Source organism: Pseudomicrostroma glucosiphilum, assembly GCF_003144135.1.
Source record: "Pseudomicrostroma glucosiphilum strain MCA 4718 unplaced genomic scaffold BCV69scaffold_2, whole genome shotgun sequence".
Lineage (NCBI taxonomy): Eukaryota > Fungi > Basidiomycota > Exobasidiomycetes > Microstromatales > Microstromataceae > Microstroma > Microstroma glucosiphilum.
Genome location: NW_020289914.1, coordinates 1,631,277 through 1,643,843, shown reverse-complemented (window position 1 = coordinate 1,643,843; position 12,567 = coordinate 1,631,277). Strand labels below are relative to the sequence as shown.

The following is a 12,567-nucleotide window of genomic DNA, read 5'->3' as shown; positions in this document are numbered from 1 at the left end:
TTGAGCTGTGTGCCGAGAAGTTGTCGTCGACGGGAATAGCCTGCGCTGCCCTTGCCTCAGCGTGCCTCGCCTTGGCGGCACGACGGAAGTGCGAGTGAAAGTCGACGCGCCAGCCGCGTGCTGTCTGGACGGACTCTGACTCTGACTCTGCCGGGCTTTTGACCAGGGAGACATTGTGGGGGCCGTGTGGGCCGAGCGACGTAACTTCCATCGCCTGTACCTTTGCTTCTTCTTCCACTACTTCTGTCCTCTGATTATTGGCTTCCTGGACACCCTCCCAAACAACAATCTTCCACCTGCTGGCTCTCTATAACATTCGTCACCTTGCTGATCCTCGACCTGCCCAAAGCATAGGTCGCGAGCATCTGGCCTTGCAGGATCTTCCCTACCATCGCAAGCCCGAATTTCGCATTCCCCGAGACAATCGAGCCAGGTCTACCAATCGAAGCTCTCGAGCTCTCGCCTGCCCTCAATTGGAAGCTCGCAAAGAGTCCTTGCAGGCCTGCCGAAGAACGACCAGGAAGCTCCATTCACTGCTTTGAGGCCGAATCAGATCAGGCCAAGACGCCGCACTATACTAAGCAGCATCAGCAGCAGCAGCCAGCCAGACCCTTTGAGAGTTCGACCACTCGTGTAGCGGAGGGAACAGACGAAGATGGCACATGAGCCTACATATGATGATTACGTGGAGAGGTGAGTGCACAAGACCTCGCTTACGCTGTGAGAGAAGTTCATAAGGGGAGCAAAGCGCGAGGAGTGGTAGGAAGGGTGATTGTACGGGCTTTGAGGCAGAGCTGGGCTCGCCTCCTCTAGACGAGCTGAGAACAGCCTACGGAAGACCAATGCTGAAGTGAGCTCCGCCTTATTCGAGGTCCAAATGATTGACTTATTTCCACCACATCTCCCCCGCCTTCCCACTCTCCAGGATTCACTACTCGGAGAAGTACACCGACGACAAGTGGGAATACCGCCATGTTATCCTGCCCAAGCCCCTGCTCAAGATGATTCCCAAGACGTACTTTGACCCCGATGAGCCTGGAGTGTTGAGGATTCTGACCGATCAGGAGTGGAGGAGTATTGGAATCACGCAAAGTCTGGGATGGGAGCATTATGAGGTCCATGGTGAGTAGAGTGTCCGAGCAATGATCGCCAGTGGTTGAGGCTTGAGTCGCACGGCAGTCACAGCTTGAGAATGTCTAGGAGGACAAGTGCCGTCTATCGTCGCTGTAGCGTTTGACTGACTCTGCTCCATTGCATCTGCTTTGCCGTCCACCAGCACCGGAACCGCATATCCTCTTGTTCCGCAGAGAAAAGGACTTCCAAGACAAGGTCAGTGATCTGCAACCTGCCATACCCTCCTCTGACTTTGACAGCTGACCAATCATAATTCGACATGACACTTTTCTTGTATATGCACAGTATGGCGCAGGTGGGAAGAGGTGAAATGAAAAGTGGACAAAGGGCTCACGGGAAGAGGCAAGCGCGTAGCTCGTACTTAGAGTACTTTAATCGACTATCGTTTCTGGGAGGCCATCCTCACTAATGAAAGTAGATCAGCAGCAGACGTGCAACAAGGGAGACGAGAAGTGAGATGAATTACAGAAGTGCATGGTGACAAGAGGTATACAGAGGTAATGGTTCGCGCAAAGACTGTCTTCTCCCCACCAAACTCAAGGTCTGCCCTCTGGATTTGCAGGACTCAAGCTCATCCGATTCCTCCGTGCATCCGCCTCGTTCCTATCTAGACTTTCACTCCTTGATCTCGACCTTGAGCGCGACCTCGAGCGCGACCTGGAGCGCGAGCGTGATCGTGGGCGACCTGAATCCCTCTCTCTCCTCTTCGGTGTGAAACTCCTGCTTCTGCTGCGACTCCTACGGGGATTGCGAGAGTCCCTACTGTACTCCCTCGTACTGCTGCTGCTGGTGCGATGCCGACGACGAGGAGGAGAGTACGATGGCGATCTTGAGCGAGAACGAGAGCGGGACATTGATTCGTCTCTTGGCCGTCTAGGGGTGCCTCGACCTCCATCACGATCTCGAGAGAGGGAGCGAGAGAGACTGCGCTTCCTGCCTAGCTTCCTTGGAGGGGGGCTGCGACTCCTTCTCCTGCTGCCAGGGCTAACGCTCCTCCGTCCATAGCCGTTTCCCTGGTCCCTTGCCAGATGCGGTGGGGGATATCTTGCATCTTGATCTCTGCCCGCGGAAGCCCAGTAGCGATCGCCCCTCACAGCGCCATTTTCTCTGCCCATACGACCGTTCCTATCACCATCTCTGCTATTGAGCCGATTTCTCTCGTCACGAGAGTCACGTCGTGCATCCGGTTGAGGAAATCTACCAAAGTCGACGCTCACGACTGCTCCATCAATTTGACCTTTGTCCATGTGCTCGATGGCCTTCTCTGCGCTTGAAGTAGAGCTGAAGAGAACCCATGCGTTACCTTTTGATTCTTGAGCTGAGAGAAAGGCAAAACGAAGAAGAAGACATCTCAGTCAGCTTGTTCAAAGTAGCAAGCTGCCTGGCCGTTTGCTTTGCGCTGCATTACTCACACCTAGTGAAGAGGGGATGAGTACAGCTCTTGACGTGGCCATAATAGCCAAAGATCTCCTCTACATGACCTCTCGTGACCATCTTCGTCAGGCCCGTCACTTTGACGCAGGGCCCTGCTGCGTATGGGTCCCTAGCGCTACTGCGAGCTGCAGCAGGCGAGAAGGAAGCATCTCGACTCCTGGGCGAGACGACGCTGCGCGGAGGAGGAGAACGGGATGGCGAGTGTGTTGGAGAGCGAGAGAGAGAGCCGGATCCAGGGTGTATCGAGGCATCGGATGGCGATCGAGACCGCCTCGGCGGACGCAATGGGGATCGTGATCTGAAAGGCGACCTTTGCGGCGGTGGTGACCTCGAAGCGGCTGATCGTGCGGTCCCCTTGTCTCTCTGCGAGGACGGTGAGCGCTGTCCTTGCATCTCTGCATCCCCTCCTCCTTGAGGAGAGCGTGAGGCAGATGGGGAAGGCATAGAAGTTCAGCAATCGGCTGACGAAGTCTCAAGTTGAGTCGAGGTGAGGTGAGTTGGTTGGATGCGAGTCGGAGCGAGGGGTGGTCGAGAAGATCCGATTCCATGCAGGCGTGAGTGGAGACGGCAGGAGCAACCGTGGCTCCGACCAGGCTCCGATCCGACACGGGTGGACCTTGCCTATACCGTGGACTGCACCACGCCTAGAGAACAACACCACTCTTGCCCTTCGCAGCCGCATATACTCAAGTGCAATCATGAGCGACAACGATGGCGCCACTCCAGGTGAGATGGGATTATCAAGGGTGCAGGCCCGATAGAATTCGTGCTGAGGCCCTGGTCATTGATCCTTCTGCAACAGAGGAACAGCTCCTGTTTGCCTGCAGGACAGACAATCTAGACCTCTTCCAGACGCTCATTACTTCCGAAGAGAACCCACAGCTCAATGTCAACACTACAGACAGGTTCGGAATGACACCGCTGCATATCTGTGTCCTCTACCAGAGTACCGAGGTACTGCCGCTGCTCTTGGAGGAGGAGGTAGACGTTGATCTGAGGGAGAAGGGCAAGGGTGATACTCCCCTGCACGTCGCCATGAGGATCGAGGATAGCGATAATGAGGAAATGAGGAATTGGCTTGGTAAGTGACTCAAGTTCTCCCGAGATGAAATACCTCACAGAGATATCATCTGATCTCTTTGTCCTCTTTCCCTTCCTCCATGCCCTCTATCCTCAGTCGAGCAACTTCTCTCAGCAGGCGCAGATCCCAAGGTTCGCAATTCAGCAAATGAGAAGCCAGAAGACCTGCTACTCGGAAGCGCAAAGGAGTCTGAGAAGGGTCAGGAAGTCAGGAGGATGTTGAGGGATGCAGAGGCTGAGAACACATTTGCGAGCAAGGGAGATGTGGTTGATGGTGAGTCGAGTCTCGCGGACCTGGAAGGATCTAGGAAATTGAGACTGAGACTGACCGTGCTGTCTCCATCAATCGATCCTGCTCCCTCAATCGATCCTGCTCCCTCGAGTAGAAGATGCTGAGCCTTCAGATGACGAGCCGCCGTCGGATGAAGACTAGACTGTAGCTTATCGAGCTTTATGCCACCACATAGATGTCGGAGAGGTGGAGCAGATACAATCGGAAAATTTATTACACAGCCCAGATCGACAATCTCATATCTAGCTATGGTGATGTCGAAGATGCATGCACTGGACGATAATATTACAATAAGCAGCAGACACTCTCTGCCCCGTACTCATCTCTTCATTCTAGCCCGCTTCATCAGTTCCTCCACTCCCACAGGGATCCACTCACTCGTTCCCTTCTCCTTGTCCTTCTCCTCGACCCAGACAATGTCCTCCTGAACGTAAAAGGTCGCTCCACTCTTACCGTCAAGAGATTCGGACACGCGCAAGAGAGGCAGGCCCGTCTGAGCGTGGCTGCGATTGAGAGAAAGGACAAGAAGGTCCAGCTCAGCTGCGCGATCCTCGACGATGGAGCGGAAGGAGACAGAGTCGTCTTCTGCATCACCTGCGCCTGAGGAGGAGGGGATGGCTGGGGTCTTGCTCGAGGAGCGATGGGAGGCTGAGACCGCATCCCTCACGCTGCTCCTTGAGAGGGGTGTGAGATCCGGTTTGGACAGCCCTCGTCGATCCTCTCCCATCTCCACCGCCTGATTGATCAGGGCGATGCCCTTTCTGAAACCCGCCTCGACACCAGGCAGCGCGGCGACTTCGCTCGGGAACCATCCTTTCCAGAAAGAGTACCACTTGGCCACCTCGCCCAAGTCTACACCTGGCTGTACGAGCCAGGCGTGTAGAGTCGTCAGCCACTTGGGGAAGAATTCGCCTTCGAGCAGACGTGAGAGGACGGACCGCCGAAGGAGTTCGCGCCAAGCGAGGATCTTCTCCAGTGGAGCCATGTCCTGTGCACGAGGATTGACAGAGAACCTGCTGCCAAGGTAAGAAGCCAATTTGGGCACGATTTGAGTGAGGAACATCGAATCCCATTCGCTCTTGGGAAAGAATTCCTTCCACCGCTCCAGATGCTGAGGCACAGCTTCGTCCTTCGGTCGCCAGCTCTTGAGCAGAGCGCGTATCCGCCTACGTGCTTCAGACATAGTCTCGTCGATACGTTCGCCGAGTAGGGGAAGCCAGGGGAAGAGGATGTAATGCAGCGGAGCTCTTGCGGTTCGTGGTTCCCAGTCGTGCACTGCCTTCCAAACTTTGGGAAGCAAGATCTGATCTAGAACGTTATCCCAGATATACCGTGGCAGAAGTGGCCGCCAGGCTGTCAGGACTGCCACAGCTGCTCGAGGATGATGGACTTTCCAATCGTTGTTGAGGGCTGAGCGTATTCGAGGCATCCAGAGATGCCACAGCAGCGCTTCGAAGGGCAGCATGATCTCGACATTGCGGGTAGTGGCTTGCTTTCGCTCGTTGGACGCCGTATACCGGTCAACAGCACGAGATTCGGCCGGCGCCGAAGCTCCCCCGAGCGCCCTTAGCGCTCGCCTCCATCTGTGCAGCGTTGCCGAAATACCATCTGCGTCCTGCAGCGGATCCCAGTCCGCCAGCAGCCTCTTCATCGGCGGGGTCAACGCACCTACCAATGCTTCATCCAGCCCGAATTTCTCGATGTCCGCATCAGACTCTTGCTGAATGCGCACTGCTAGTGGCTCGAAGGCTTCTAGCCCCATAGCGGTATTGCTGAGGGCGCTCTTCCCGACAGCTTCCAGCTCCCGTACCAGAGACAGTACCACTTTGAGTTGAGCCAGGTCTACCGCCTCCTTCTCGCGGCGTCTTCGACTTTCGTCGTATTCTCTCTGCAGCCATCTCCGTCTCTCAAAAATGCCAGCCCCTTCCTTGGCCAAAGCATCCAGGGTCTGCTTGCTGTTGTCCGCAATCAATCGGAGATTGTGACGGAGCTCTGGCAACCTCGTCGAATCGCTCGTCGGAACAGCATGGTGTGCCAAAGCGCTGGCGAGAGACGCCACTTCCTTCATCTCCTTGCTTCTGGCATCGATGATCTGACCAACTCCAGCGTCGGTCGATGGGACTTCTCCGCCAGCTTCTTCGATGATCTGCTCATAGGTCCGATGCTGGATCTTGGGCTTGCGAGGCTTCTTCTCCCGAGTAGTCCAAGCTTGACGAAGCTCGACAGCTTGTTCCTTCTTCTCCTTCTTCTTGTCTCCTCTGCCTTTGTTTCTCCGCGCAGCCCGCTCGTCCTCATCGCTGCTCACTTCCTCGCCCCTTCTCTTCGCCTCTTCCTTTGCTTGCTTTGTCCTCTCCTTTCGTCCACCGAAAGCAATACCCGCCTTTTCGGGCCGCAGCTGAACTTCAATCGGGTTCAGCATACCCTCTCCATTCTCCCCCAGCCCACCTCCAGTCCAGCCCATGCTGGCCAGGTATGCGGCAGGGTTGAATCCCCCTCCGAGACCACCACCAAACTTGATACTGGTCTTCGGTACAGATGATGCAGCGCTGGGCAGGAACGACCGCTTTGGCTTCTTCTCTTTCTTGGCAAAGGCGTCTGAGGGCTCGACAGGAGTTGGCACTGCGCCAAAAGAAGCTGGCATGCCTGAATCCTGGAGGGTGGAAGGAGCAAATATCGGGAAGCTAGGCCGAGCATCAGAAGTTCGAGAGGCGGAAGACGAGCCTATACCTCCGCGAGAGGTGCCGATGCTGGGGGCAGATGCTGAGGAGCTTCCTATGCCAGCATGACTCCCGATTCCCACAGGAAGGGCGGCTGCTACGTCCGTCTCCTGGCCGTCATCGACGTCCATCGCGGGTCTGCGGGAACCTATGCCGCCTCTTGACGAAAGGAAAGATGCAGGTGTAAAGCCGCCTCTACCTCTTGAGGAGGATCCAACCCCGCCCAACCCTGGCTTGGCATCCACCTCCTCGTCTTCAGCTTCCTCCCGGATTGTCTGCGCATCGTCTTCGGCTGACGAGCCCCCATCATCCTCGTCTCCAGAGTCAGAGTCTTGATCGGAGCCTCCAGATTCGTCTGAGGCTACCATATCGGCACTTTTGCTTGATGCAGGTACAAAGGCTTGCCCTCTGCGATGATTGGAAGGAAGACAATCAGAGTCAGAGCGCTGAGCTCCACGTCCACTACGCGGAATGTTCTGTACCCACCTGAGGAAGTTTGTCTGCTTTCGATTCGGTGCTTTGCCTCTGGCCTGGGCGTCTCCGTCATCATCATCATCTGCAAAGACGCCGTAGATCGCCTCCTCCTTTGCCTTGCCACTTCTCTTGCGCTTCTTCCCATATCCGTTCATGAGCTGCGCCTCGTCTCTCTCTTCCCTCGTCATTCCCTCGTAGGCATCCCCGTCATCTGACGAGCCCCCCGAGTCCGAGGAGAAGCCATCGAGGTACTGAGACTTCTTCCGCGCCATCTTCGGCCAGAAGAAGACGAGGTAGTCGGTCGTCTAGGAGATGAATGAGGTGAAATGGGAGAGACGATGATGGGCGGAACGGAAGCAGCTTCGGATGCTTTGAGGCAAATTGACAATCAATGTCCGTCCGTGCTTTGACCCTCGCCGCCGCCCTTTCCGTCGTCAGCTCACCTCAGATCCGCCTCGCTACTCTTCCCACCTTGGCATCTGTACTGTACTTCAGCGAGTCTTGCCGCTTGCCATAATGAGGATCTCCATCAAGATGTCAGCACTGGTGTGCCTTCTCTCTGCAGCATACGCAGCCGCTTGGGAGACTGAAGCGCAAGGTGAGTGACGGTGACGGTGACACTGACCCTCTCCACTTCCGTTGCGGCTGACATGCTGACCGCCATACATCGCACTTCTCCTTCGCTCAGCCGCCCAGCAAGTCCGCCACCTCCTCTCCTCACCCTCCGAGCACTTTTCCTCCGGTATCCTCTCCACCATCTACTCTCACAGCCATCCAGATGCCTCCCTGCACAACTCCCCCCTCTCCGGTCCAGAATACTTCGCACCTTGCCAGTCCAACGGCGACCTTACTTTTCTCGCTCTGCCCGTCTCGCAGAACTGGCGCAACGCACTAGCACCAGGAGCCAATGTCACATTCTCCGTCGGGAGCAATCCAGATCCAAGAATAGTGGACTGGAGACATGCGAAGAAGGGAGATGCAAGCAAGTGGGAAGAGGGAAGGCCAGAGTGGAGAAAGGGGATGCCTTCGAAATTGAGGGTCACGCTCTTTGGACACGTCGTGGAGCTTCCACAGGAGGAGACGCAGGCAAGGGCGAGCCTGACGCATCGGCTGGCAAAGTGCTTCACTTCGGTGCACACTGATAGCGTGAAGTGGGCTCCTGGGGCAAAAGAGTCTCCCCACGAGGCGAGGTGGGTGCAGCTCGTCGTTGATAGGATCTATGCAGTGGGTGGCTTCGGGGATGAACACAGGATAGGATGGGTCAGCAAGGAGGCATATGTGGCAGCTGGAATTAGTAGCAAGGTACCTGCCGAGCCAGGTCTCACTGTCGCAGTGGATCAGAAGGACGCTCCTGATCGTCATACTCTCTTTAGCGACACTCAGGGTGCGGTCTTTAGTGTACCAGAGCTCCCGCTATCCCTCTTTGGCAGACCCAGCCAGCGCTACTTTGACTAGCTCAATACATTTCGTACGGGGTGGAAAAAAATCGACCGGCTCGTGAGGTGTGATGCTACATATGCTGCCCGGATCCTGTTTCTCTCATACCTCTGGCTCATCCTTGACTTTAATGCTCGGCGTGACTTCACGCTTCAATGGCGACGCCTCACCTCCACTTTGCCTCTTGACGGGACTTCGACTTCCTCCCCGATCTCTACCAGTTCCTTCCGCCTCTCTCACCAGACTCAATTCGACTTGTACTCCCGCCCTGAGCAAAACGTCGATCCAAACTTTCTGCGTCTCGCTGAGTCGATCATTGACGCTCTTGACCTCGCACAACTTCACAGACTTGTCGCTAAGCCTGTACACTAGCAGGTCGGGCATACCACCGGAGCAATGCTCCCACTCCTCTGCCATCATCTGGAAGATGACCGAGAGGCTCTGCCCAGGGATGCAACTGGCCACTTCAACGAGGTCTTCCCGGGTGAAGGCATCCCAGCGACAGCCCAGCGCCCAGGTCGCTGTTGGGCGTTCGCGATCGTCGACTTCCCTGATCAGAGCCTCGGCGCCACCTTGAGCGACCAGTGACAGCCTCTCGCGTAGAAAGGGACCTCTGGTGATACAAAAGGAGTCTTGTCCCATGTCGAGAGGAGCCCGCTGATAGGGCGTCTCAAAGATGTCCGTCACGCCAGGCGCATGGAAGATAACGTCCCACAAGCACAGGGCGAAGAGCATCTTGAGGGCCCCACCTTCATCATGAAAGCCCTTGTAGCCTTCCAGCTCGTAGTGCTGCAGCACAATATTCTCAACGCGACAGGGATGACCGTCAAGACCTCGCCAGACGGACGCCATCGAGGTGCGAGACTCTTTGCGCGAGACTTCGTACTGGACCAAGGTTGCTTCGTCCGCTCCTTCAGCGTCAAATGGCGATGGTGAGGCCATCTTGCGCCGGCTCTCATCATTTCGCATAGCAACGTCGAGAGAGAGATCCGATGATGACGAAGCACTACGCTTCATGAGAGCGCTGCCCAGCTTCGTGGGTGAGGTCTGTCTCTCAACTTTGACTATCTTCCTCATTGGCGCTCTCTGCACAAACCGAGATCCCTCTGGAGATTCTACCGGCGAGTCAGGCTTGGGGGCTACGATATTGTTCAGAGGCGCGAGAAGCCTCTGCCTTGACTGCATCCCATCGTCCATGGAGTCAAGGCGGACACCGAAGTACGTCTTCTCGGAGCACTGCTTCAGCTTCGCGTACGAGAAGTCATGTTTTTGCGATTTTGGGATCGGCAGCTGATTCTCCAGCCGACAGATTCGCTTCTGAAGCTGATCGTGGTAGATCAAGTGAGTGTCTGGGTCCTCGATACCCTGCACAGCGATCTTGAGGGCTTCTGACTTGCCTTTATTCTTGTTCTCAGGGTACGAGTACATCGCCGTTACGAGAGCTAGCCGGTCATACCATTCGCCTCTTTTTCCTCTCCTGAAGTGTCGCTGCGCAAGCAGAGCTCGCAGCACCTCTTCTTCTCGCTTGTGGAGCTTGAAGCGGGCCAGTATGACAGTGCCCTTGTAGACAACTCGCGTCTGTGGCCAGCCAGCATGAAAACGCATACGATGGTAGGTCATTCTGTCTGGGCCGTCGGGGTGCTCCTGGTCAAAGGCAGTCACAGTGGCTTTCCAGATGGGCCAGATGGCCTCGAAGTAGGTGAGAGCCTTTGCAAATGTAGCTTCGCTCCCATCACCCCACTGCAGCAGCTCCTCCATCTTGGTCTCGACTGCAACAGCCTCTTCGAATGCCAGAAGATGCTCACGGGTGAGGAAGACACGGGGAGAGCGCTGTGTCTCGTAGCGAGGATAGTTGCGCCTACGAGAGCGAGATAGGACAGCTGTAGTCAGAGCAGTAGCTCCAAGCATCGCTCCGCGGTAGAACACCAGCGCCACACGATCAATCAGGCTGCGAGTGGAGGAGTGAACCTTCACAAGCAAGCCCAGCAGCTTGGTGACTTCTGCAGCTAATTTGACAGATTGCGTCGCCTTTTTGCCATTCGACGTGAAGTTCAGCGCGAGCTGCTTGGAGCTAGTTGATGCAGTGGACTTAGAAGGGCTCTGTTGAGCTGCTGCTGCTGCTTTACGCTTGCTTGGGCTGACGGGGAAGAATGCTGACGAGAGCGTTCCTTGGGTGCGGGTCTTCAGCAGAGCGGCAATGTGGCTTGCCTTCGTGGTACCAGGCTTTGCGGTGTTGCAACGCTTCGCGAGGGTCTTCAATTCGTCCAGTGTAAGCAGACCGAGCATTGCTTCTTGCCCGTCGTCGCCAGCTTCAGCATGAGTAATTAAGAAGCGAGGTTGCGCGGTGCCTGTCAGAGCTTCTACAGCTGCTTCCATATCGGTGACTTCCGACTGATATGACGCCCTCAGCGCTTCAAATCGTAGCCAACTGTCTTTACGCTGGATTAGTCTCGAGAAGAGGTAGCGAGCTTCGTACGATAAAGAAGGGTAGAAGCGAAGTACCTTGACCTCATCCTCGGAGAAGAGATACTCTTCGGTAGACAGGACTGTTGCAATCATCTCTCCGAGGAGGACTGGGTACATGGACTCCCTCGCGGCTGCAGGGCTCCGAGCAGCCTCAGTCACACCTTCTGTCGCGATCGACCCTGCGGTGGCGGTCGCCGTCTCGATTGGCTCGACTTTGATGCCTATGTGTGTCGGAGAAGGTTCTACGAGCTGATCCTGCGTCTGGGGTACTGTCGCTTCTTGAGCGATGCTTGCTACTCCTACCTCGCTGGCTGCTTCCCCTACCCCCTGCGGCCTCGGCGGTTCGAGCGTGCCCATTGCGCTCTTCTCTTGCAGATCTGCCTCTGTCTTCACGTTCGCCTTGGTCGCCGTCAGATCTCCTTGCTCGGTCATAGTGTCGCTGATCAGACCTTCTCCTCCTGCTATCGGGAGACTGTGATCTCTTTCGCCCAGATCCGCTCTGTCTGGGCGCTCTTGAAAATCCTGTTCGTCTCGCCTCAGCTGAAGCATCTGCCGCAGGCGCACTTCCCTCTCGGCTTCAGTCTCGGGCGCAGTAGAGCCCCAGGCTTCGCTTACATAGTGACGATATGAGCTCGGTCCGGCATGTGAGGCGTCTTCAGTCGGAGGTCCTCGGTCAGCTGCGCTCTTCCTTTCATCTTCAAGACGCCTCTGCCGGATGGCCTGCTCTCGCTGAGCCAGGAATCCTGACATTGCCTTCAACGGGTCGTAAGTCGACTTCAGAGCTGAGTCTTTGTAAGCAGCTTCCAGCGTCTCGTCTTGCGTCTTCCGCCGTTCCTTTGGTCCGCGCAGCTGAGGGTCGCTATACCAAGGCTTTCCTTCCTTCTCCAAGCCATTGAGATACACGGTCATCTGCTCCTCCAGCTTTGCACGTTCAGCGGCTCCGCTTGCAGCCGTATCACCCTGAGAGTTTCCATCCGAAGAACGCTTCCGACCTCGTGACTCGGACCCGTGAAATTTCCTGCCTTCAAGGTCTGCCCAGAAGTTGATATGACCTGCCGACTTGCTACCACCCTTGCTAGATTCGCCTTGTGGCGGCGGCGGACCATCGACTACACGACTCCTGCTGCTTGCGCTGCTCTCCTCGGGTAGTGGGTCGCTCCCTTCTTGATCTGCTGGGCCCTTTCCCTTTGCATTTCTGAGCAGCTCTAGCCTGGCTTCTGACTCAGCGGCCTGCCTCTGCTGCCGGCGAGCTTCCTCGTTGCGTCTGACTTCCTCCTCATCTTTGCGCACCCTCTCTATGTTTTCCCTATTGTAGGGATGGTATGACTTGTGATGGGCGATGTTCAGAGGCATCGTGTACGAGCAGCTGCCTTGCCATTGGCAAGCCCTCTTCGTTGGGTGGTAAAGTAGGATCAGAAGCCTGGCCCCGGAAAGGTGTTGGTCTGATCGCGGGTGCGGGCACTGGCGGGAGTCGACATCGGGCCTGCACGCGCGCGGGGTCGAAGCGGGCGGCCTGAGCTCGGGACGGCGGCA

The 12,567-nt window shown here is 56.2% G+C and overlaps 7 protein-coding genes across 7 annotated transcripts; 3 read left to right on the top strand and 4 right to left on the bottom strand.

Annotated features, from left to right (window-relative positions):
* Positions 1–233: 233 nt before the first annotated feature.
* BCV69DRAFT_280894 (CKS-domain-containing protein) lies at positions 234–1,765 on the top strand. The gene is made up of 4 exons (XM_025491779.1): positions 234–693; positions 926–1,122; positions 1,277–1,329; positions 1,420–1,765. The coding sequence occupies exons 1-4, from the start codon at positions 656–658 to the stop codon at positions 1,441–1,443; spliced, it is 312 nt and encodes a 103-aa protein (XP_025350446.1). The 5' UTR covers positions 234–655; the 3' UTR covers positions 1,444–1,765.
* On the bottom strand, positions 1,396–3,088 carry BCV69DRAFT_114192 (hypothetical protein). Its single transcript, XM_025489112.1, has 2 exons — positions 2,547–3,088; positions 1,396–2,452 (listed from the first exon to the last, which is right to left on the bottom strand). Exons 1-2 carry the CDS (start codon positions 3,010–3,012, stop codon positions 1,671–1,673), a joined length of 1,248 nt encoding a protein of 415 aa, XP_025350445.1. The 5' UTR covers positions 3,013–3,088; the 3' UTR covers positions 1,396–1,670.
* A 158-nt stretch (positions 3,089–3,246) lies between these two features.
* BCV69DRAFT_280891 (ankyrin) lies at positions 3,247–4,302 on the top strand. The gene is made up of 4 exons (XM_025491778.1): positions 3,247–3,294; positions 3,371–3,649; positions 3,746–3,922; positions 4,035–4,302. The coding sequence occupies exons 1-4, from the start codon at positions 3,267–3,269 to the stop codon at positions 4,079–4,081; spliced, it is 531 nt and encodes a 176-aa protein (XP_025350444.1). The 5' UTR covers positions 3,247–3,266; the 3' UTR covers positions 4,082–4,302.
* Positions 4,260–6,581, bottom strand: BCV69DRAFT_266915 (TFP11-domain-containing protein; the record flags this gene model as incomplete). Its single annotated transcript, XM_025490818.1, has 2 exons — positions 4,260–5,408; positions 5,466–6,581. The coding sequence occupies 2 exons, from the start codon at positions 6,579–6,581 to the stop codon at positions 4,260–4,262; spliced, it is 2,265 nt and encodes a 754-aa protein (XP_025350443.1).
* An 86-nt stretch (positions 6,582–6,667) lies between these two features.
* Positions 6,668–7,340, bottom strand: BCV69DRAFT_266914 (hypothetical protein; the record flags this gene model as incomplete). The annotated part of the gene is made up of 2 exons (XM_025490817.1): positions 7,144–7,340; positions 6,668–7,065 (listed from the first exon to the last, which is right to left on the bottom strand). Coding segments are annotated over exons 1-2 (573 nt in total), but the record flags the coding sequence as incomplete, so codon positions are not given.
* Positions 7,341–7,665: 325 nt separating this feature from the next.
* BCV69DRAFT_297224 (hypothetical protein) lies at positions 7,666–8,586 on the top strand (the record flags this gene model as incomplete). Its single annotated transcript, XM_025494093.1, has 2 exons — positions 7,666–7,729; positions 7,820–8,586. The coding sequence occupies 2 exons, from the start codon at positions 7,666–7,668 to the stop codon at positions 8,584–8,586; spliced, it is 831 nt and encodes a 276-aa protein (XP_025350441.1).
* A 213-nt stretch (positions 8,587–8,799) lies between these two features.
* BCV69DRAFT_256359 (hypothetical protein) lies at positions 8,800–12,454 on the bottom strand (the record flags this gene model as incomplete). The annotated part of the gene is made up of 4 exons (XM_025490596.1): positions 12,153–12,454; positions 11,650–11,972; positions 11,359–11,473; positions 8,800–11,246 (listed from the first exon to the last, which is right to left on the bottom strand). Coding segments are annotated over exons 1-4 (3,120 nt in total), but the record flags the coding sequence as incomplete, so codon positions are not given.
* Positions 12,455–12,567: the final 113 nt, after the last annotated feature.

Coding starts and splice junctions, on each gene's coding strand:
- BCV69DRAFT_280894 (XM_025491779.1), top strand. CDS start 656: ATGGCACATGAGCCTACATATGATGATTACGTGGAGAG. Junction 694..925: donor TATGATGATTACGTGGAGAG/GTGAGTGCACAA, acceptor CCCACTCTCCAG/GATTCACTACTCGGAGAAGT. Junction 1,123..1,276: donor GGAGCATTATGAGGTCCATG/GTGAGTAGAGTG, acceptor GCCGTCCACCAG/CACCGGAACCGCATATCCTC.
- BCV69DRAFT_280891 (XM_025491778.1), top strand. CDS start 3,267: ATGAGCGACAACGATGGCGCCACTCCAG. Junction 3,295..3,370: donor CAACGATGGCGCCACTCCAG/GTGAGATGGGAT, acceptor CTTCTGCAACAG/AGGAACAGCTCCTGTTTGCC. Junction 3,650..3,745: donor GGAAATGAGGAATTGGCTTG/GTAAGTGACTCA, acceptor CTCTATCCTCAG/TCGAGCAACTTCTCTCAGCA.
- BCV69DRAFT_114192 (XM_025489112.1), bottom strand. CDS start 3,012: ATGCCTTCCCCATCTGCCTCACGCTCTCCTCAAGGAGGAGGGGATGCA. Junction 2,453..2,546: donor TCATCCCCTCTTCACTAGGT/GTGAGTAATGCA, acceptor CCTTTCTCTCAG/CTCAAGAATCAAAAGGTAAC.